The 25374-nt window shown below is 39.0% G+C and overlaps 2 protein-coding genes across 7 annotated transcripts in view; one reads left to right on the plus strand and one right to left on the minus strand.

Moving 5' to 3' along the window:
- The window catches only part of unc-13, a 4182017-nt gene that overhangs the window by 3939730 nt on the left and 216913 nt on the right, over positions 1-25374 (plus strand). The gene's annotated exons all lie outside the window — the stretch shown is intronic.
- LOC137234562 (troponin C-akin-1 protein-like) lies at positions 17346-17947 on the minus strand. The gene has a single exon (XM_067758019.1). It carries the CDS (start codon positions 17835-17837, stop codon positions 17583-17585), a length of 255 nt encoding a protein of 84 aa, XP_067614120.1. The 5' UTR covers positions 17838-17947; the 3' UTR covers positions 17346-17582.

Genomic DNA, 25374 nt, shown 5'->3' on the forward strand with positions numbered 1-25374 from the left:
TCCTGACTAGGATTTAATGTGTATACAGTGTTATAGATAGAAATCCTGGCGAGGATTTAATGTGTCTACAGTGATGTGCAATGCAGAGAAGAGAATTCGTCTGCAAATATTTAATGTGTCTAAAGGGTGTGTTGGACACAGATAGAAATATTTTCTGAAAATTTAGTGTGTCTAAAAAAAGTTTAAAAAACGCAGATGTAATCCCGATGTGGATATGATGTGTAATCCTCGAGTTTTGAAACACAAATAGAAATCCTTATATGGATTTAATGTGTTTAAAGGGTGAAATTTGACCCACAGATAGAAATCCCGACGTGGATTTAATGTGTATACAAGTGAAAGTGAAACACAGATAGAAATCCTGACGAGGATTTAATGTGTATACAAAAGGTGTTATGTGAACGTTGATGAGTATCGCCGAGTAGCCAACCGGGGTATCTTTCCCAATATAAATAAGACAATAAATTTGTTTATCCAACTTAATGTGGAAAATTACACTTTTAATTATTTATTATAAAAAACGCTGAAACATACAGCTATGTAATATTAAACGATCAGTATAAAATTGTGTTTGTGACCAATTTTGATGAGCCACTAGCCACCCAACGCAGTGCTAATTTTTGGCTTTATGGTATTATTTCAGTTCGCAACTGATTAACAAACTGATTTCCGTTCAAAGATAACGCAATTGATTATATGTATATAATTCGGTGAAAACATATTCTATATTAAATGCCTTCGAATTAACATGAATTAAGTGTATTCACAAATGAGCGATTTGCAACAATTCTGTGATTGATTGTCGCAATTAAGCAAATATGACTACAAGCCACCCAACGAAGGTGAAATGTTTTTGAAAAAATTTGTCTGTGATTGCAGAATATTATGACTGCGTGAATATTGTGGTATTTCTTTGCAAGTTCATTAACCAAGTGAGAGTGTATGTAGATTGTTGCCGAAAATCAACAACCGAAAAGACTGTCTATAGAAACCGAGTGTGGTTGCACAGTGCAGTGATAATTTTGTTGCATAAGGAGAAACAAAAGATCCACTGACTGTCTTGCCTTGAATTGTGTCGGAAAAGTCTTACCACTGGTGGGGGACTTTGCCGATAATCAAAAGGCGCTAAGTGTGCGTTTAAAACACAATGAACCTCCACTTGCTTTGACCTGCAAATGGATATCACAAATTCACTCGATACGTGAGTTCGTATATAAAAAAAATGTGCACCAAACTCAACCACTTACCTTACACAAGTTTTGGTAACGTATGTGATCTGATATAATGTTATGTGGACTGCTGATGTGATGTTATGTGGACTGTAGATGTGATGTTATTGTGATGATGTGAAAAATGGACGTGATATCGTATGATGAGTTGATTCGTTTTAGCTGTAGTGATGAGTTTATGGCTGTATGTGTTTTGTGATGACCAGTTGGACTGTATGTATTGCTCGTTCGTTTGCTTCTCCGCTGGTTGATTTTAATTTGTAAATTTGATACCTTTTATAAATAATATCTAAGCTCTTAGGCTTTTCACATGTGCTGGTTAATTTCTGATCGTAAAATTTGTGCTTCGACTTTATTGCTTCGATTTGGCAAATTTCCGTAATTAGGTCGCTTCGCTTTTTTTTCGGGGAGATGGACCAAATGTTACGGCGGCAAGACCACAGATAGGGCGCGCTCGCAATAATGGTGGGGAGAAAAGAAAGGAGAAAACACAAATGAATTCGTTAGAAAAAGATACACAATAATGTTTATTAACATAAAAGCAAATGCAAATTCAAAGTTAATCCACTTAATCACAATTCAATATTTCCGATGACGGAAGTGTAAAAATGAACTTTATAATTTTTGGTATTAAGGAAAGACTTACCTTCAGTGGCTTGGCTGCTGGCGGTTTCTTAAACGTTTGCAAAAGAAGTGAAAGAGGTAAAAAGCCTTTTGTTCGCGGTCACCGCCGAATCCTATGCTTAACTATTATCCGGCGGGGTAAACAGTTATCGGTATAAACCGATATGTATAAATGAAAGATGTGAGATAAAAGGACAACGAAAAGAAAAAGTTAAGTAATACGAGGGTGCACCGCCATATTTAGGCTTGTGGCCTAAACAATGCTGTTGCACAAGCCGGCAAGCAAATATACAACCTCATAACGCAGTTTATCATTTAAAGTTTTTGTTATCAGTTGAGTACCAAAACACATAAACGAAACAAAATAACACTTCGACAAACATAAAACACATTACAAATTTAACAATACGTATTGCCGAATTAGATGTGCAATCAATAAAATAATGCTTTATCCCAAGATAATTTTCTTGCCAGAATATACACCCCTAATACATATTTAAAATATGTAATCCTTATATACATATGGGCAACATTCGTCAACATCGAGCGACGGACACAATCGATGTTACTGCTCCAAATGGTCAGCGACAACATCGAAATCAGTAATAAATTCTTGCATACAAAATATTTTTACAATTTTAACTGTAGTGAAAAGTGCCCATTCATTGTGTGTACATAAGTGCCAAAGTCACCCTTATTTTCACACGATTTTCTGTTTTAACGTATGTACATCTGTACGTACGTACATTCTTCACTGACGCTTCTAGAACACAACGCTTACTGCTTACACAAGTTGGAACACTTGTACATCTGCGTTGACGCCACTCTGCCTACTTAACTATTTCGATTCTAGAAACTTCGATGCAGTAAATTTTAAATGATACTGTGGAGCAAACCGGCAAATTTCTCAACAAAAATAAACACATAATTATTTTTTTAGTGCAGACAAGGGCAATGTAACTGTTGCAATGAAAAAAGACGAGTACCAATTAAAAATGGATGATATATTAGAGGATCTACCGACATAAAGAGTATTACGTCAGGATCCGACTCTACGTTTGCAGACAAAAAAAAATCAATTGGTGGCAACGTTATGTAAATTAGGTATTATAACCATGAACGAAAAATACAAAATGACTACATATACAGTCCTCTCACCTCGTATATATGGTTTGCCAAAAGTGCACAAAGATAATATGCCCCTAAGGCCAATTTGCTCAATGATCAATGCTCCGTCCTATAATTTATGTAGGTTAGGTTAGGTATAAATTATAATTATATAATATATAACATAATAAAATTTATGTAAGTGCTTGACGAATATTTTAAAAAACTTGACCAGAAAATCCAATTTTAATGTTAAAAGTGCAATAGAGTTTAAAGACAAGGTCAATGACTCCTATATATGTGATGATGAACGTCTTGTGTCGTTTGATGTGTTGTCACTGTTTCCAAGTATACCAACCGACTTGGCAATACAAACTATACCGACAAAGTGGGAGTAAAAAATGGAATACACTGATATTCCAAAAAAGCTTTTTATGGAAATAGTAACATTTTGTATCTCGGAAAACAGATGTTTTAGGTATAAAGACAAAATTTATACACAATTAAAAGGACTTCCGATGGGATTCCCAGCATCACCGATAACAGCCGTTATCGTCATGGAAGAGATTCTGATCAAAGTGACCAACACGAGATATCTTACGAAATATGTAGATGACGTCTTTGCAATAGTTAAAGAGGATGAGTTGGAAAAAACAAAGGCCTTGCTAAACTCATACCATAAAGACATCAATTTTACGATGGAGCTGGAAGGAGATAATAGATTACCCTTCCTGTACTCTTTGGTATGCAAAATCGGTACTAAAATAAAATATAATTGGTACCAAAAGCTTACGTCAGCAGGTAGTATAACAAATTTCAAATCCAAACATCCGAGAAACATGATAATTAACACGGCCAAAAACTTTATAGCACGGGTATTAGACACTAGCGATAAAATGTTCCAAACGGAAAACAAAAAGCGGATAACACAAATCCTAAAAATTAACGATTTCCCACCAGGATTAATACATGATAAAGGCATATCACCAAAAAAGGCAAGGATACGTTAAAAAAACGGCAATTTATAAATCAATGATATGCATACCAGGCCTATCCGAAAGAATAAAATACTCGGATATATATGATAAAAGAAACACCAGCATAGCACATAAACCAGCCTAAACTACTAACATGTTCTTTACCAACATGAAAAGCAAAGTGGTTACCTTGGACAAAAATAAAATTATATACAAGATCCCGTGTGCTGGTGGCGAAAACAATACATGTGAAAAGATAATTGTAGGCACAACAAAAAAACAAACTTAAAACAAGAATAGCAGGCCATCGATCAGACATAAAAAGTAGAACATCTAATAATACACAAAAAACGGCGCTAGCGGCTCACTGTGTGGAGAGAGGCCACCGACCAGATTTTGAAGCTGTGAGCATATTACAAAGCGAAAAGAATTTTAATAAAAATAGATAATATAATAAAAATAAGTACACATTGGAAATGCTACATATTACAAATCCACCATCAAATAAGAGACTAAATTACAAAGTTGACGTAGAAAACTGGGCACACATATATCGACACTTAGTAGACGCTTGGAAGCTCAGTTCAAAATTGCACGGCTAAATAAGCAGTTGCTATGTTAATTCTAGTGTTTAATATAGTTATTAAAAATTCTTTGTACAATATTTGTTGTAGACCCTGAAGACGATCTCCGAAGGAGGTTGAAATATATCGGGAAAAAATCAGAAAAAAAGTTGTGTTTTTTAATAAACCTAACCTCGAGCCAGTTTTCACAAATTATGTTCTATGTAAATTTTTTTCGTACAGTTTGTTTCAAAATACCAAAAAAAAAAGCCATCGCATTTACATCTTAATACAGTTTACTATTATTTTTTTTTTCTTATGTGTTTTGACCTCCTGTAATATTTTTCTTTTCACTTTTCATAAACAGTTTTCTTTTCGTAAATAAATTTTAGTTTTTATTAACGTTTTCACTCACTTTTCTTTTGTTAATACATTTCTATTATTAACTTTTTCACACTTTTTTTTCGGTGTTCAAATAGGTTGAGCCCCAATTTGTAGATTTTCCATTAATAAACACATACCACTTCTATAGATATAATACGTTTTATTATATTAAGGTAACAAATTAAAGTTAATTTCGTACACTTAGGTATTAATATTTAAAGTTGGTGGTAAAATTAAGTTATAATAGTTAAGTATTTATAGTATCACACATATTCTGTTTTAATATTTATAAAATATATTTATACCTTTCATGAACATGAAATGTTATATTAAATTTGGTCCGATGTTTGTAACGTTGAGAAATATAGAATATAGACTCACCATTAAGTATACCGAATTGATCAGGGCGACGAACTGAGTTGATATAGCCATGTCCGTCTGTCCATCCTTCCGCCTGTCCGTCCGTCTGTCTGTTTGAACGCAAATTAGTAGTCAAGGATGTCTTATTGTATTATATTAGACATTTGTCGGATCCGGTATGATCGGACCACTATAACATATATCTCCCATACAACCGATCGTTCAGATAGAAAGATTTTTGTCCATTTCTCCCTTAATTTAGAAAGTATAAACGTGAAGCTCGGTGATATATATTTTAAGATATCATAGAAGATTTTCTGAAAAAATCACTTTGATCGGAGCTATATATAGTGTATATCCCATACAACAGATCGTTCAGATAGAAAGATTTTTGGCAATTTCTCTCTTAATTTCCAATATAAAAACGCTAAACTTGGTGAAATTTATTCTGATATATCATAGAAGATTTTATTAAAAATTAACTTCGATCGGAGCTATATATAATATATATCCCATACAACCGATCGTTCAGATAGAAAAATTTTTAGCCATTTCTCCCTTAATTTCCAATATAAAAACGTGAAACTTGGTTATATTTATTCTAATATATCATAGAAGATTTCCTGTAAAAATCATTTCGATCAGAGCTATATATAATATATATCCCATACAACCGATCGTTCAGATAAGGGGGTTTTTTGCTATTTTTCATTTTATATTTATCTTAAAAATCGTTTAGGTATGTACATCGGTTCACTATATATTTCTTATATTATACATCCGATTATTTGGAAATTCCGAACGGGATAAGATTATTGTTCAGCCCCATTCATGAAAGGTATGAAGTCTTCCGCACAGCCGAAGACAGTCCCGTCCTTACTTGTTATTATTAAGATTTCTCTTCAACATTAAGAACACTGGATCACAAATTCCATTTTTTTTCTGCACCAGAGATGCCATTATGAAATTCCTATGTAAAATCACCCCCTGATTTCGAAAATCAAGGTTATTTTTAATTCTATGGTAACGTTTTTGAGATATTTACGAATAACGGTTTTTTCCAAAAAAAAATAAATTGGGTCCCCTTAATCATATATATCTCAGGAACGAATTGAGCAATTCCAAAGCGGTTTGAAGCTTTTAAATAAAATTTGCTATAAACTGTGCATATAACACTTTTTGCTAGGCCATGCAGATTCAAAGATAACGAACAATTATTTCGGATTTTTTCTATTAAAATAAAAAATAAAATTTTTCCCATAATTTAGTGTATACACTTTTCGGTGAAGCTTTTGCGACTCAGGGGTTTGGGGCCCCTCGGAGCTGGGGGCCCTGGTGCACCGCTCCGCTTGCACCAGTCTCGGTACGGCCCTGGCAGCAAGCGTTGCCTTAATTGCTCTATTAATTTAATTATGAAGTCGCGACATATATTACGTATCTTTCCTTCAATGAATTCATCTATACATTTATCTTATTTTTTAATTCGTATATATTATTCAAAGGTATAATGAAAATAAGATACAGGAGAAAAAAATTTATTATAATCTGAAGTTAAAAGGTCGAAATTCTGAGAAGATGACATTATGCTCTTGCACAAGCTGGCAAGCAAATATACAACCTCATAACACAGTTTGTCGATTAAAGTTTTTGTTATCAGTTGAGTACCGACTTGCCATATCATACATAACGAAACAAAATAAAACTTCGACAAACATAAAACACATCACAAATTTAACAATACGTATTGCCGAAATAGATGTGCAATCAATAAAATAATGGTTTATCCCAAGATAATTTTCTTGCCAGAATATACACCCCTAATACATATTTTTGTTTACAAAATATGTACTCCTAATATACATATGGACAACATTCGTCAACATCGAGCGACGCACACAATCGATGTTACTGCGCCAAATGGTCAACGACAACATCGAAAGCAGTAATAAATTCTTGCATAAAAAATATTTTTTACAATTTTAGCTGTAGTGAAAAGTGCCCATTCATTGTGTGTACATAAGTGCCAAAGTCACCCTTATTTTCACACGAGTTTCTGTTTTAACGTATGTACGTATGTACAAAGCTTACTGTTTACACAAGTTGGAACACCTGTACATCTGCGTTGACACCACCCTGCCTACTTAGCTATTTCGATTCTAGAAACTTCGATGGCGTAAATTTTAAATGATACTGTTGAGCAAACCGGGAAATTTCTCAACAAAAATAAAGACATAACTATTGCTTAGGCCACAAGCCTAAATATGGCGGTGCACCCTCGTATTACTTAACTTTTTCTTTTCGTTGTCCTTTTACCTCACATCTTTCATTTATACATATCGGTTTATACCGATAACTGTTTACCCCGCCGGATAATAGTTAAGCCTAGGATTCGGCGGTGACCGCGAACAAAAGGCTTTTTACCTCTTTCACTTCTTTTGCGAACGTCTAAGAAACCGCCAGCAGCCAAGCCACTGAAGGGAAGCGACCTAATTACGGAAATTTGCCAAATCGATGGAATAAAGTCGAAGCACAAATTTTACGATCAGAAATTAACCAGCACATGTGAAAAGCCTAAGAGCTTAGATATTATTTATAAAAGGTATCAAATTTACAAATTAAGATCAACCAGCGGAGAAGCAAACGAACGAGCAATACATACAGTCCAACTGGTCATCACAACACTCATACAGCCATAAACTCATCACTACAGCTAAAACGGATCAACTCATCATACGATATCACGTCCATTTTTCACATCATCACAATAACATCACATCTACAGTCCACATAACATCACATCAACAGTCCACATAACATTATATCAGATCACATACGTTACCAAAACTTGTGTAAGGTAAGTGGTTGATTTTGGTGCACATTTTTATTATATACGAACTCACGTATCGAGTGAATTTGTGATATCCATTTGCAGGTCAAAGCAAGTGGAGGTTCATTGTGTTTTAAACGCACACTTAGCGCCTTTTGATTATCGGCTAAGTCCCCCACCAGTGGTAAGACTTTTCCGACACAACTCAAGGCAAGACAGTCAGTAGATCTTTTGTTTCTCCTTATGCAACAAAATGATCACTGCACTGTGCAACCACACTCGGTTTCTATAGACAGTCTTTTCGGTTGTTGATTTTCGGCAACAATCTACATACACTCTCACTTGGTTGATGAACTTGCAAAGAAATACCACAATATTCACGCAGTTATAATATTCTGCAACCACAGAAAATTTTTTTCAAAAACATTTCACCTTCGTTGGTGGCTTGTAGTCATTTTTGCTTAATTGCGACAATCAATCACAGAATTGTTGCAAATCGCTCATTTGTGAATACACTTAATTCATATTAATTCGAAGGCATTTAATATAGAATATTTTTTCACCGAATTATATACATATAATCAATTGCGTTATCTTTGAACGGAAATCAGTTTGTTAATCAGTTGCGAACTGAAATAATACCATAAAGCCAAAAATTAGCACTGCGTTGGGTGGCTAGTGGCTCATCACAAGTGGTCACAAACACAATTTTATACTGATCGTTTAATATTACATAGCTGTATGTTTTCAGCGTTTTTTATAATAAATAATTAAAAGTGTAATTTTCCACATTAAGTTGGATAAACAAATTTATTGTCTTATTTATATTGGGAAAGATACCCTGGTTGGCTACTCGGCGATACTCATCAACGTTCACATAACACCTTTTGTATACACATTAAATCCTCGTCAGGATTTCTATCTGTGTTTCACTTTCACTTGTATACACATTAAATCCTCGTCGGGATTTCTATCTGTGGGTCAAATTTCACCCTTTAAACACATTAAATCCATATAAGGATTTCTATTTGTGTTTCAAATCTCGAGGATTACACATCATATCCACATCGGGATTACATCTGCGTTTTTTTAAACTTTTTTTTAGAGACACTAAGTTTTCAGAAAATATTTCTATCTGTGTCCAACACACCCTTTAGACACATTAAATATTTGCAGACGAATTCTCTTCTCTGCATTGCACATCACTGTAGACACATTAAATCCTAGTCAGGATTTCTATCTGTGTTTAATATCACTTTGTACACACTAGAACCTTTCAGGATTTCTATCTGTGCTGCATATCACTATATACACATTAAATCCTCGCCAGGATTTCTATCTATAACACTGTATACACATTAAATCGTCGTCAGGATTTCTATCTGTGGCTTACATAATCCTCGTGAGGATCTCTATAAATGGTTCATATCACTGGCCACACATTACACCACGTCAAGGTTTACATCTGATTCAAATTTTTTCTTATCACTAAATTCACATAAGATTGCTTTCTGTGTTAACACATACAATCCGATCGGAATTCAAATCCGTGTATTTTTTAGATTTTACTCACACAGCACAATCACAGCAGGATTGATAGCTGGGCTACGTACAAAAAAACAAAACACTCTTATAATTTTTGCTGCGGTTGAATATACACCAACGCCACTAAGTATTTTGCCTTCATGCTCGACACCTTCAAAGAAACAAAATATTCAAATTAATAAAATCAATGGAGACTTAGATTGGCTGATTCCATAGTGGAGTTTGAGAAAGATTTCAACTCTGCCCCGGCCGAATCCCGGAACAAGCACACCCTTGCACTACTGCAAGAGGAGCTAAAGGCACTATGGAAGAAGACCAAGTCCAAATATGAAAGTCTTCTTAGCAATCCTGAGCTGTCCAAAACGAGCTCAGCTCACTATGAAAGAAGAATAAAAGTTGCTTCGCAAGCTACCTGCAATGCATGTCTGCTGTGGCGGCTGAAGCCGAAGCTATCACCCCACAGCCGGCAAAGGATGAAGACTCTTCGCGCCGTGTACATAAAATGCGGCTGCCGCCTTGTGACACCGATGTATTTAAAGGCGACTACCTTTCCTGGCCAGCCTTTAGAGATATGTTCACGGCGATATACATCCACAATACCGATCTGAAAGATGTCGAGAAATTATACTATTTAAAACAAAAATCGCAAGGGGAGGCAAAAGAAATAGTGGGCAGGTGCTTGTTAACAAACGAGGGTTTTGCAACCGCCTGGAAAAACTTAAGCGACAGGTACGAAAATAAACGTATCCTCGTCAACACCCAATTTAACTCTTATTTAATCTGACGGCAGTCGAACAGGAGTGTGGAACCTCAATCAAAAAATTGCAACGGGAGATAAACAATTGCATCTCCGCGCTACAGTGTCATAATATTGACATCACAAATTGGGATGCAATTATAACTTACTTATGCTCCACAAAACTCCCAGAATCTACATTGGCTCTTTGGGAACAGACCGTAGAACGGAAGACAGATATCCCGAAATGGGAGGATATGGAAAAGTTCCTGTCCTATCGCTTCCAGACATTAGAGACGGTTTCCGATCTTAGGGGTAATAAAACAACAAAAACACCCAAAAGTCAGAGTTCGAATTCTAGGGAAAATTCTACGAAACTTGGGGTTTACCAAGAAAGCGTACCAACGTCGGCATGTAAGATATGCAACAGTACGGAGCACAAATTACGAAATTGCCAAAAATTCCGTAGGTTGTCCACGTCAGGAAAGATCGAATTTGTCAAAAACAATAGCTACTGTCTGAATTGTCTGTCGGGTGGACACACCGTGACAAGATGCACTAGCCAATTCAATTGCAGCACGTGCCACGCAAGGCAAAACACCTTGCTCCATCTTCCAACAGCACAACCAAAGACAACTTCTCAAAGGTGGACTCAAAACGCCACCGACAATACACCTTCAACCTCACAGTAGGCTAGGGCATGGATGGAGTCTGAAAAAAGACAAGATAATGCTAATAACGTCTCTTCGTGTCATGCTAACACCACCAAAGGGGTGTTATTAGGAACAGCACGTGTTAATATACACTATAATGGAGTGACATTTTCCGCCAGAGCGCTGATAGACTCTGGGTCCGAATTCTCTTTCATAACAGAAAGACTAAAAAAGCGAATAAACCTTCCATCCAAACGTCTGCATGTGCAAGTGTCAGGAATAAATAATGCACCATCTGCACAGGTAAAGGAATCATGTGCGATTACCTTAGGTTCGCTTACAGATCCCTTAGTAAGCATCAATACAGTGGCCCTAGTCCTGCCTCAATTAACAGGGGACCTTCCAACTTGCCAAGTGAGCGCAACGACTCGGCAAGCGTTCCCTGATATGATTCTGGCAGATAAGAGGTTCTTCGTTAATGAACCAGTCGACCTCATACTTGGAGGCGACATTTATCCCCAGATAATACTGAACGGTATACAGAAGAACGTTCTAAATACGCTTCTCGCCCAAGAAACCGTCTTCGGTTGGATCCTAACTGGTTGTGCAGAAGTACCTCACCCAACTAATACACGAGTATCCATTTTTAACGAAATTAGCCTAGACAAGCAACTTACAGCTTTCTGGGAAATTAAAAACATACCAACAAAAAAAGCCCTGACGGAAGACAATACCTATTGCGAGGCACTATATAAGAACACGACGGAAAGGAATTCAGATGGAAGATATACCGTCGCCCTTCCATTCAAACAAGACTTCCCAAAAAGGCTCTGATTGGGCCCATCTCTTAAGAGCGTCTGCTTTCAGTTCTATCGGAACGAGACACGCCTAGCTAAGACACCGGCCCTACAGACGGAATACAATAGGGTACTGACAGAATACGTCACGTTAGGGCACATGTCTAAGGTGCACACCGTAGTACCACCACAATCATCTGATTGCTACTTCTTGCCGTATCATGCGGTTATTAAAGAGGAGAGTACAACGACTAAAGTGAGAGTCGTGTTCAACGCGTCGTGCCCGACATCCAATGGCACAAGCCTGAACGATGTGCTACACACCGGCCCAGTACTTCAATCCGACTTAACAATACTGCTCCTCCGATGGAGATTCTACAAGTACGTCTTCAACAGCGACATTGAGAAGATGTACAGGCAAATTTGGGTAAAGGAAAATCAAACCCAATACCAAAGAATAGTTTTTCGACTCAAAGCAGAGGACCCTGTCAGCGTGTTTGAGCTCAACACGGTAACCTTTGGGGTCAACTGTGCCCCCTATCTAGCGATCAGAACCCTACATCAGCTTGCAGATGACGTCGAGGCATCTCTGCCAACCGCAGCGCACATCTTGCGAAACAGTATGTACGTCGATGACGTCCTTGCAGGGGGGCATAGCATCGAGGCAGCAATCACTGCTCGCGATGAAATCACAGCTGCATTAAAGTCAGCAGGATTCCCTCTGCGAAAATGGACCTCTAATTGTAGTAGGATACTACAGGGAATATCCAAACCTCACAGGCTTACGGAAGACTTTCTAGAGTTCGAGGACGCGAGCACGGTAAAAACCCTAGGCATCCGTTGGAACGCGCATTCCGACTACTTTTATTTCACAGCGAAACCAATCGAAAACCAGGACATCTTAACAAAGAGGGCGATCCTATCGGCCATCGCCAAACTCTTCGACCCGTTAGGCTGGCTTGCTCCAGTTATCATCGTAGCCAAGATACTAATGCAGAACATTTGGCTGGAGGAGACGGACTGGGCTGAACCGGTATCCGCAATCACTTTAGATCGGTGGCAAACCTTTATGCAGGAGTACCCCGCCATTAACCGGATTCGTATACCTCGGTGGGTGCACTTCATCCCAACCAACGATATAGAAATTCACGGCTTCTGTTACGCGTCCGAAAAAGGCTACGCAGCTACGGTTCACGTGCGAGCTAAGATCAACGATAGGACATACGTTAGTCTACTCATGGCAAAAACGAGGGTGGCACCAGTAAAAACAATTTCACTACCAAGATTGGAGTTATGCGGTGCCGTCTTGCTGGCTGAGACTTTGGAAACCATGATGGAGAACCTGAACTTAAGCAAATTTAACATTCACCTATGGACAGATTCGACCATCGTCCTAGCATGGATTCGAAAACCCGCGTGTTCCTGGTCAACATTTGTAGCTCACAGGGTGACAAAAATCGTGGAGAAGGTAGGAACGAAAGCATGGCATCATGTCGCGTCCGCATCAAATCCAGCCGACTTATCCAGCAGAGGACTTCCAGCCACGGACCTAGTCGACAACTCTTTGTGGTGGCAGGGACCTTCTTGGCTGAAAGAAGGCAAAGCGAAATGGCCATCTCAAGGCGAACAGGAGTACCACATAAACATTGAAGAAAAACGAGTACAAGTGCATGCAGCAACGAACCTTAACTATAGCGAAGATATTCTTGATCGGTTTTCCAATCTATCAAGGGCATTGCGAGTAATCTCCTACATTGTTAGATTCTCGAATAGAACGCATAGAAAAACGTCCTTTAAAGCAGAGTCGCACCAGATTTCGCCTGACGAAATTAAGGCTACGACTAGCCGCCTCATCAGGATATCCCAAACCAACCACTTTGCCGAAGAAATAAGCTCTCTGAGAACTAGGAAACCCATCGCGACCAAAAGCGAGATTCTCTCCCTAGACCCCTTTATCGACGAAGATAATGTACTTCGGGTGGGGGGTCGTCTCAACGCATCCAGAGACGTTCCCGTCGACGAGCGTCACCCAATAATCCTCCCTTACGCCTGCCAACTCACCCGTCTCCTAGTCCAGTTTGTCCACACCATTTCCATACATGGCGGAAACCAACTAATGCTGCGGCTCCTACGCACGCAGTATTGGATACCTCGGGTCAAAAATATGATCCGATCCATCATCCACAACTGCAAGGCCTGTGCGCTATTCCGCAAACGTTCCCCGACGCAACTCATGGGAATTCTCCCTGCGGAACGCACTACCTTTTCTAGGGCATTTACCAACACCGGGGTGGATTTTGCCGAACCGTTTGACATCAAGTCTTACAGCGGACGAGGATGCCGCATGTCCAAGGGTTACGTCTGCCTATTCGTCTGCTTTGCGACTAAGGCGATCCACTTAGAGGCGACTAGCGACCTCAGCACCGCCGCGTTTCTAGCAGTATTTAGTCGGTTTGTCGCCAGACGAGGCTGACCGAAAAACCTCTATTCCGACAACAGAACGAACTTCGTCGGTGCGTCGAGGGCTCTCCGTTCAGAGTTCAAGGTATTCCTCGTTGATGCGCGCAACCAAACCTTCTCTAAATATGCCCACCAAACCCTTACATGGCATTTCATACCAGCAGCTGCTCCTCATATTGGCGGTCTGTGGGAAGCGGGAGTCAAGAGTTTCAAAACCCATTTCAAAAAGATCGCATCGGATCATAAATTTACTCTCGAGGAGTTTAGCACCCTCCTGTGCAGGATTGAATCCTGTCTCAACTTCCGACCCCTGAGCCCATCTTCAAATGACCCGTCCAGCCTGGAGCCACTCACCCCCGGCCACTTCCTAGTCGGGGGTCATCTACTGGCGCCACCCGAGATTGACGTCAGCGAGAATCGCGCATCACTCGTCAATCGATGGGAAAAACTTAAGGCGCTGCATCAAACCTTCTGCAAATGGTGGAAAACTGAGTCTCTCACCGAATTGCAGAAGCGCGTTAAGTGGAAGCATCCACAATCAAACCTTAAACAAGGATACCTAGTCGTCTTTAAGGAGGATAATCTGCCCCCCAATGAATGGAGACTAGGTCGGATAGCCACCCTTCATTATGGCCCCGATAACCGAGTTCGAGTCGTCGAACTGGATACGGCAAGGGGACAAACCACCAGACCAATCACGAAATTGGTCCTACTACCACCCTCCAGTGAGGGTGAGGGAGACTGGTAACTCCCAACCGTTCTAACAAACCCCATAACCCAGCTCTCGTTCACCCCGAACGAGGCCAACAAACCCCATAACTCACCTCTCGTTCACCCCGAACGAGGCCAACAAACCCCATAACCCAGCTCTCGTTCACCACGAACGAGGCCAATAGAAGACTAAGGCAGATAAACTATCTGCCACCGCATACCCCAAAAAAAAAAAAAAGAGAAAAATTTATTCATATCACCACCAGAATATCCAGCAACCCAAAACATTCAAACATCATCCCCCAGGATGATTAAAAACGTTCAGATTCAAAGGTATTTTCGGTTCAAAATTTAATTTACTGTCGAGAAGAAAAAATGTATCTTAAATGTGATTATGCTTAAATAATCATTTCCGGTTCACATCTCAGACCAAATAAAATCTTCAATGAGAGGTAAAACTTTAACACGTAGAATATTCATTAATCAGTCAATCAAGATAATCAGGGAAGATTCAGAAAGCTGTGTGGAAAATGACTAAAAAATTGTTGACCATCTAAAGTAAACATCTTCGACTGGCATATGACTCCAAAAATGATTGAAAACTATATTCAGTTTTCGATCATCAAAGTATTCATATGGATAACAGTCTCCCTACGCTCCCGAAGGGGATCTGAGTTCCACGTCGCTATCCTTCAATAGACTGAAAATAAAAGATGTTTTCTGTAACACTTACCAGACCAGCTAAGGCCTACTAGTTTTGTTAAGGCACCTTATCCACCAACGCTGTATCCATGGGAATCTCACACTCGTCAAGTGCTTGGAGTACTGTCCAACACCGCGTCTATAATTGCCCATCCAACGACATAAATGAGAGCACATGGTAAACTTTGAGGCAGTGGAGTGATACCGTCAAGCGATGCATGCTGTAAATTCGTTAAGGGGTGTCGGTCCAAGAAGTAGGAAAGGATGGATCAGTCATGATGTATGCAGCTAGGGGATCCGATTTAAAAGTCTGAAACAAAATTAACAACCAATGAAACTACCTTGCAACGAAACCACCGCAGAGTGAACAACTTACCGCTCAGTCACATGTTATGTTTCCCATTGTTCCACCGTGAGGTCAATTTTTGCGTAAAACACAGCTCTCGTCCTTATGTGGATTATCGTGATCTACTTCTAATACTTATTGTGCTCCCTTCATTTCGTCGATGTCCAATTCCAACTCGGAAGGGCTGGCATGACAGTACTACAAACCAAACGGAGATATTAAATTAGTTGGTTGTTTGTGTATGTACGCTGCATTTCGGCGGGTGTTACATTGCCTTGCTCGGCCACCAATGCGTCGCGTGCATAGTAGCTTGAAAAAGTTAACAGTTCAGCACCAGTACATAAAATATCACTCACGCACATCGCCACCAAGTCGATACCCGCAGTTCCCTTACGCTCAGTCTGCTATGCAATCTTTATTTTAGTACCCACACCATCTGTGCCCAACACAAGTACCTGTTCCTTATACATAGTTGGTATGGGCGTTAAACGTCTACCTAATTTGGTGGTCGAAGAGCCATTTCGTTGCTGAGTCATTGCTGCATCGCGCAGCTCCATTTCCAAATCGCGTTGATGTGGCTCATCCAATGTACATGTATTTCGTTCTGACAGACCATCAGAACAATCCGCTACACCTGGTCCTTATACATAGTTGGTATGGGCGTTAAGCGTCTACCTAATTTGGTGGTCGAAGAGCCATTTCGCTGCTGAGTCATCGCTGCATCGCACAGCTCCAATGCCAAATCGCGTTGATGTGGCTCATCCAATGTACATGTATTTCGTTCTGACAGACCATCAGAACGATCCGCTACACCTGGCGTTTTGGGCGTTTTTAAAACCACTACTTGGCATTTCGCGTTCACATTTTTCATCCTTTTTTGGTGTGGTTGCCTATATATTTGTTGTGTTGTTGTATTTATCCTTTTTACTACTGCTACGCGTAATACGATCACGTAGACTACGAAATTTTTCTTTGTCTGGTTTGCGTATCGATTCATTAAATGTTGTTTCCATGGATGCGATCGAACAGAATGATTCATCTGCATTACAACGCTCTTCAGCGCCATCAAGCGTTACTGAACTTCGTCGTGGGCGTAATATTTTCGCAATCGGTGTACGCACCGCCACAAAACTCATAGATATGCGTATTGATCTTGTTATCGAACCAGTACGTATAAGTTTTGGTTTTTTCTGGTGCTATTTGGCAAAGCAAATGACTCCATCGATATTAGAGAAATGATATCAAAGCTTTCACGTTTACGTTTTAAATCATTAAGCTCATCATATTATTTGAAACAATATTATGAAAATCAGCAATCACCGTAAAAATAATTTCGCTTATAAATACTACAGTTTAGTAAGCGAATATTCATAAATTACCCAAATAAATCTCTCTCTATCGATAAGAAGTTATTTGGCATACCAAACTCATCCCATACTTTTTCACCTTATTTAAATGGAAATAACATAATTTGTGTCTAAACTCCTCTACTCCTAAGTATGTAGATAATTAAGTAAAATTTACATTGTGAATGTACAATTATTGTTAGCGCGTACATAGATCACTGTGCTACATAGTAGGCGAGATCTACCTGAGGTGGATGCTTGTGTGTATGCAAATGGCGCATAACATAAGGATGGGTGGAACTATTCTCATAACTGGCGTAAAATGGGCGTGTTAGAAGATTTTCCGGGTACTCTTGCAACAAATATACCCAACAAGGAACGGTGCCTTCACCTACACCAATGTTCATATCTTGAACTTCACGTTTAAACACATCTTGACAGTCCTCCAAGTTATCCAATGAGGAGAGCATTTTATAATCTACGTCATAAATTTCACCCAACACATAGTTGCCGAAGCCTGGTTTATTCAACAGAAATGGTATATTGTAACGTGTGGCTATCACAAGAGGTAGTTTTTCAACGGTTGTGGCGCGACACTTATACTTGGCATAGCCATTACCCGGATTGGTGAGTACCGAATGACCAGGTTGACCGTATTTCAGGGTACCGCATACGAAGAGCTTTTGTAGTGCTTTCAATAATTGCACGTGTTTTCTGACTTAATTTCATCGTTCAGAAATAGATTGTATAAGGATTGTTTGATAGTAATATTTACATTTCCAATGTGAAAGCCTGCACAATGTAGGCTGGAACATAAGTGGTGCCCACCACGTAATCTCACTTTCTCCCACCAATAATCAGCTGAAATGAAACAAAAGAATAAGAAATTAGAAAATTTATAAAATTATAAAAAAAGGAACGATACTGGTATACTTACCCATCATACGTTTTTCTTCGTAATGAAAATTCATTCAAAAATGTCTGTATACTCATTTCCGAACAACTTTATTTTGGTTCCGATAAATGAAAGGTTTGTTTTAGTTTGACAAGTTGATGCATAAAGACACAATCAAAACGAACTCTCTTGTGGAAAAAAAAAAAAGTGAACCACTCGAGACCGAAATAATTCTCCCGGTTATTTGCATTGATTTCATTGTTAAAAAGGTTAGTGCAAAATTAAAATGTAGAACATAAACAGAAACATGTCACACTAAATAGTGGTCTCGCTTTCATGATAGAAATTGTTTTTGTGTATTGAGGTTCCGATAAAGTTTCGTAAGTCCTGTCAGCTTGAAATCCAAGCAAGTATAAAGTAGTGTCATATGTGCGTTGGATACTACAAACAAGGGAGAAATTAAACCCTTTAGAAAAGACTATAAATTTTATGTCGCGTTAGGACTCAGACGCGAACTGTCCCTAAATAAGATCATGACATGACCATTATGTATCATTACACTGCAATGGGCAACACCGCACAGCTGTCTCATTCCAATGATTGGAAGAGTGAGCAGCTGACAGCTGTACAAGTTACCACACTTGATAGTGTGGGCTATCCCCGGCAGGGTTGTGTTGAAATCAACAAACACACCACAATTTGTGATTCTCACACAACATGGCCCAAATCAACACAAAGAGTGTTCCCAGACAGCGAATAAAGGCCTCTTTACATCTGTCGCACATTTTATCTGCACGACGTCATTTGACTAGTCATTTTACAGTCATTCAAAGGTTATATTCATAGTCACATTTGCATGGGCGTGGGTAAGTTTTGTGACCAAATTTTGTAGGGCAATTACAAGGAGCCGCTACAACACACGGGTTTACCGTGATATACCGTATATTATCGCGTATTGCCTGCCCTGGGTACCACCAAAAAATATAGTTTGTCCTAAGTCTATATTTAATAATTCTTAATTTCACTCCTTGATTGTTTCAACATCAGAACTTTCATTCTGATGAAAATATTTTCAAAATTAAAGATACTTTTACACGTACCTCAATGCAATTTTACCAAACCTAACAGTGGTTTCAACCACTACACGTCATTATGTCGGCAGGCTAACTTAATCAGATTATTCATCCCGAGTACGCCAACCACGATCTCAGCCACTTAAGCTCCTAGTACCGGCTCATAAGCCACCCAACCCAAGGGCATCTACGAATGTTCTATTAACAATTTGATATTCCAGAATGACTGGATTGTCCCATAAACGCGCCAAGACGGAGGCACGCGGCAGTACATTCAGCGTCCCATGCCGGCTATGTGAAAAATCGCACAGCATAAGGCTCTGCCCAATTTACCGGGGCATGACGAACATGGATCTACTAAAGACGATTAAAGATTTGAGATACTGCACCAATTGCTTATCGCCATTCCACCAACGGAAGACATGTCCCAGCGAAGATCGCTGTCATCGGTGCAACGAGCAGCACCACACGTCAACACACCTCGACGACGTTCCACCACCGTCCCATGAGAGTGATGGCGAAGAGAGCACCGTCGGAGCCCTATCCATCCACGCCACGGAACAAACCCTGTGGTGGGAAGCGGACATCGCCGACGAAGAGATCGAACGACGGGAAGATCCTACTGCAATAGTAGCAACAACACCACCGGGCGGTTCAGGACCACAACGTTTCCGACCGCTATTACGTCATGAAAAGCCTTCAAACTTACAACGCGGGGATGGCGGGGAGACACGTCCTTTCCCCCATCGCACCGCTCTGCCGGGGGGCGCCGTGGCGACGCGGAACCGCGTCCGTCCCGCTCGTCACGACGCTCAATTGGCAGGGCGGCCCCGTATAATGCTCGTAACCAAGTAACCACGCTCGCGCGCCAACCAACAACGCCAGCCGGCTTCAGAACAGGACGCCTCCGGGAGACGCCTCTAGCAACAACCATTACACGCGCATTTGTAGCCATAGCTCCAACGGCGGTCGTTCGGATAGCAGCAGGAGTGAAGCTCCACGCAGTACGCGCCCTTATCGATCCGTGCGCTCCGAATTCAATCATCGATGCGAATCTCGCAAAGGACCTCGGCTTAGAGCGTACCGGCACGTCCTATCACATGAAGTGCACGCTTGTTCTGCGAGGGAAATACGGGGTAACGGGAGCAGTGACGACCCAGGCCACAGTGGTGTCGCGATATTCACGGCTTAGTCCGACAGCAACTCTGGATCCATCGGTAGCCACGCCATTCCAATTTATGAAGCTGGTGGATCAAGCTTTCCACCGGTCTACACCTGTCCGGCTCACACTAGGTGCCGACGTCTAGGCCAGCCTAATGATTAGCGGCACACCACCGTCGAACGTCGGTGGGCTGCTGACTCAAGCCACCATATTCGGGTTGGTAGTGTATGGAGCCCACCAGCAATAATCGGGTATCTGTCCATTCAATAAGTAAGCGTCTGGCGTCGGTCGAATTATGTATCCTGGTAACACTATTTTTCTTCCATACGCATTTACAGCAGGCCTAAATTTAAGTTGAGATTCGTTAATTTTAAGTTGAGATTCGTTCTCGCGAGCCCTTTGGGACTTGGTTGTTGGGGCGTTACGATCGTTTCGAAGTTGCTCGCCGCAAGGGGGCCGGCATGTTTAGGCCACAAGCCTAAATATGGCGGTGCACCCTCGTATTACTTAACTTTTTCTTTTCGTTGTCCTTTTACCTCACATCTTTCATTTATACATATCGGTTTATACCGATAACTGTTTACCCCGCCGGATAATAGTTAAGCCTAGGATTCGGCGGTGACCGCGAACAAAAGGCTTTTTACCTCTTTCACTTCTTTTGCGAACGTCTAAGAAACCGCCAGCAGCCAAGCCACTGAAGGTAAGTCTTTCCTTAATACCAAAAATTATAAAGTTCATTTTTACACTTCCGTCATCGGAAATATTGAATTGTGATTAAGTGAAATAACTTTGAATTTGCATTTGCTTTTATTTTAATAAACATTATTGTGCATCCTTTATAACGTAATCGTTGTGTTTTTTTTTCCTTTCTTTTCTCCCCACCATTATTGCGAGCGCGCTCTATCTGTGGTCTTGCCGCCGCAACAACTATTTTAAATGCAGACAAGGGCAATGTAACTGTTGCAATGAAAAAAGGCGAGTACCACTTAAAAATGGATGATATATTAGAGGATCTACCTACATAAAGAGTATTACGTCAGGATCCGACTCTACGTTTGCAGACAAAAAATAACCAATTGGTGGAAACGTTATGTAAATTAGGTATTATAACCATGAACGAAAAATACGAAATGACTACATATACAGCCCTCTCACCTCGTATATATGGTTTGCCAAAAGTGTACAAAGACAATATGCCCCTAAGGCCAATTTGCCCAATGATCAATGCTCCGTCCTATAATTTATGTAAGTTAGGTTAGGTATAATTTATAATTATATAATATAATATAATTTATGTAAGTTATTGACGAATATTTTAAAAAACTTGACAAGAAAATCCAATTTTAAGGTTAAAAGTGCAATAGAGTTTAAAGAGAAGGTCAATGACTCCTATATATGTGATGATGAACGTCTTGTGTCGTTTTATGTGGTTTCACTGTTTCCAAGTATACCAACCGACTTGGCAATAGAAACTATACCGACAAAGTGGGAGTAAATAATGGAACACACGGATATTCTAAAAAAGCTTTTTATGGAAATAGTGACATTTTGCATCTCGGAAAACAGATATTTTAAGTATAAAGACAAAATTTATACACAATTAAAAGGACTTCCGATGGGATCCCCAGCATCACCGATAATAGCCGATATCGTCATGGGAGAGATTCTGGCCAAAGTGACCAACACGAGATGTCTTACGAAATACACAGATGACGTCTTTACAATAGTTAAAGAGGATGAGTTGCAAAAACAAAGGCCTTGTTAAACTCATACCATAAGACATCAATTTTACGATGGAGCTGGAAGTAGATAATAGATTACCCTTCATGGACTCTTTGAGATGCAAAATCGGTACTAAAATAAAATAGAATTGGTACCAAAAGCCTACGTCGTCAGGTAGTATAACAAATTTCAAATCCAAACATCCGAGGAACATGATAATTAACACGGCCAAAAACTTTAGCGAAAGGGTATTAGGCACTAGCGATAAAATGTTCCACCCGGAAAACAAAAAGCGGATAACACAAATCCTAAAAATTAACGATTTCCCACCAGGATTAATACATGAGAAAGGCGTATCACCAAAAAAGGCAAGGATACGTTAAAAAAACAGCAATTTATAAATAAAAGATATGCATACCAGGCTTATCCGAAAGAATAAAATACTCGGATATATATGATAAAAGAAACACCAACACAGCACATAAACCAGCCTGCACTACTAACATGTTCTTTACCAACATGAAAAGCAAAGTGGTTACCTTGGACAAAAATAAAATTATATACAAGATCCCGTGTGCTGGTGGCGAAAATAATACATGTGAAAAGATATTTGTAGGCACAACAAAAAAACAAACTTAAAACAAGAATAGCAGGCCATCGATCAGACATAAAATGTAGAACATCTAATAATACACAAAAAACGGCGCTAGCGGCTCACTGTGTGGAGAGAGGCCACCGACCAGATTTTGAAGCTGTGGTCATATTACAGAGCGAAAAGAATTTTAATAAAAATAAATAATATAATAAAAATAAGTACACATTGGAAATGCTCCAAATCCACCATCAGATAAGAGATTAAATTACAAAGTTGACGTATATAACTAGGCACACATATATCGACACTTAGTAGACGCTTGGAAGCACAGTTCAAAATTGCACGGCTAACTAAGCAGGTGCTGATAAAAACTTAAATTGAACTCATATATGTATGTATATATATATTAGTTCTAGTGTTTAATATATTTATTAAAAGTTCTTTGTACAATATTTGTTGTAGCCCCTGAAGACGATCTCCGAAGGAGGTTGAAATATATCGGGAAAAACAAAAAAAAAAAAACGTTGTGTTTTTTAATAAACCTGACCTCGAGCCAGTTTTCACAAATTATGTTCTATGTAAATTTGTTCGTACAGTTTGTTTCAAAATACCAAAAAAAAAAAAGCTTTCGCATTTACATCTTAACACCGTTTACTATTATTTTTGTTTCTTATGGGTTTTGACCTTTTGTAATATTTTTCTTTTCACTTTTCATAAACAGTTTTCCTTTCGTAAATAAATTTTAGTTTTTATTAACGTTTTCACTCACTTTTCTTTTGTTAATACATTTCTATTATTAACTTTTTCACACTTTTTTTTCGGTGTTCAAATAGGTTGAGCCCCCAATTTGTAGATTTTTCATTAATAAACACATAACACTTCTATAGATACAATACGTTTTATTATATTAAAGTAACAAATTAAAGTTAATTTCGCAAACTTAGATATTAATATTTAAAGTTGATGTTAAAATTAAGATATAGTAGTTAAATATTTATAGTATCACGCATATTCTGTTTTAATATTTATAAAATATATTTATACATTTCATGAACATGAAATGGTATATTAACTTTGGTCCGATGTTTGTAACGTTGAGAAATATAGAAGATAGACTCACCATTAAGTATACCGAATTGATGAGGGCGACGAACTGTGTTGATATAGCCATGTCCGTCTGTCCGTCCTTCCGTCTGTCCGTCCGTGTGTCTGTTTGAACGCAAATTAGTCCCTCAAATTTTGAGATATCTCAATAAAATTTGGCACAAGGATGGCTTTTTGTATTATATTAGACATTTGTCGGATCCGGTAGGATCGGACCACTATAACATATATCTTCCATACAACCGGTCGTACAGATAAGACGATTTTGGTAATTCCTGCCGCAATTTAGAAAGTATAAACGTGAAACTCGGTGATATATATTCTAATATATCATAGAAGATTTCTGTACAAATCATTTCGATCGGAGCTATATATAATATATATCCCATACAACCGATCGTTCAGATAAGGGGGTTTTTTTGCCATTTTTTATTTTATATTTATCTTAAAAATCGTTTAGGTATGTACATCTGTTCACTATATCTTTCTTATATTGTACATCCGATTATTTGTTGTAAAAACGCTAATTTCTAATAAATTTTTTTAATTTCTTTCCTATTACTAATTTAAATTCATTTTTTCATTTATATATGTTCTGACTAAATAAATTTCTAAAGAGAAAAATAAACTCCAAAAAGAAAAAACATAGGCATTTCGCTGATTTTTTCATGTAAAGTGCAAAACCGGCGATTTTTTGAAATGTTTGTATGGTGAACCCCCAGGGGGTTCCAGGGGGTGTGCCACTGGCATCGGTGGGTCGGGCCTCCAAAGTTAGTGGGGGTCGGTCATACATTTGGACTCGATTGGAGCACTCTAAATGGGTCAAAGTGGGATTTTTCAAAATTTGCCCCTACCCAAAAGTTCGACCCAAATTGGGGGACATCAGAATTCGTTTTAGAGGAATGGTTCCATCGGCAAAGTTTCTAATTTTGAACCCCAGAATACGATTTTTATAGAGCAATGGGCGATTTTTTTGCCTCCCCACAAATCGACCCGGCCTAGTATTTATAGTATCACACATATTCCCTTTTAATATTTATAAAATATATTTATACCTTTCATGAACATGAAATTGTATATTAACTTTGGTCCGATGTTTGAGACATATAGAAGATAGACTCAACATTAAGTATACCGAATTGATCAAGGCGACGAACTGAGTTGATATAGCCATGTCCGTCTGTCCGTCCTTCCGTCTGTCCGTCCGTCTGTTTGTTTGAACGAAAATTAGTCCCTCAAATTTTGAGATATCTCAATAAAATTTGGCACAAGGATGGCTTTTTGTATTATATTAGACATTTGCCTGATCCGGTAGGATCGGACCACTATAACATATATCTCCCATACAACCGATTGTACAGATAAGACGATTTTGGTCATTCTTGTCGCAATTTAGAAATTATAAACGTGAAACTCGGTGATATATATTCTAATATATCATAGAAGATTTCTGTAC

This window comes from Eurosta solidaginis, chromosome X (assembly GCF_040869045.1).
Source record: "Eurosta solidaginis isolate ZX-2024a chromosome X, ASM4086904v1, whole genome shotgun sequence".
NCBI lineage: Eukaryota > Metazoa > Arthropoda > Insecta > Diptera > Tephritidae > Eurosta > Eurosta solidaginis.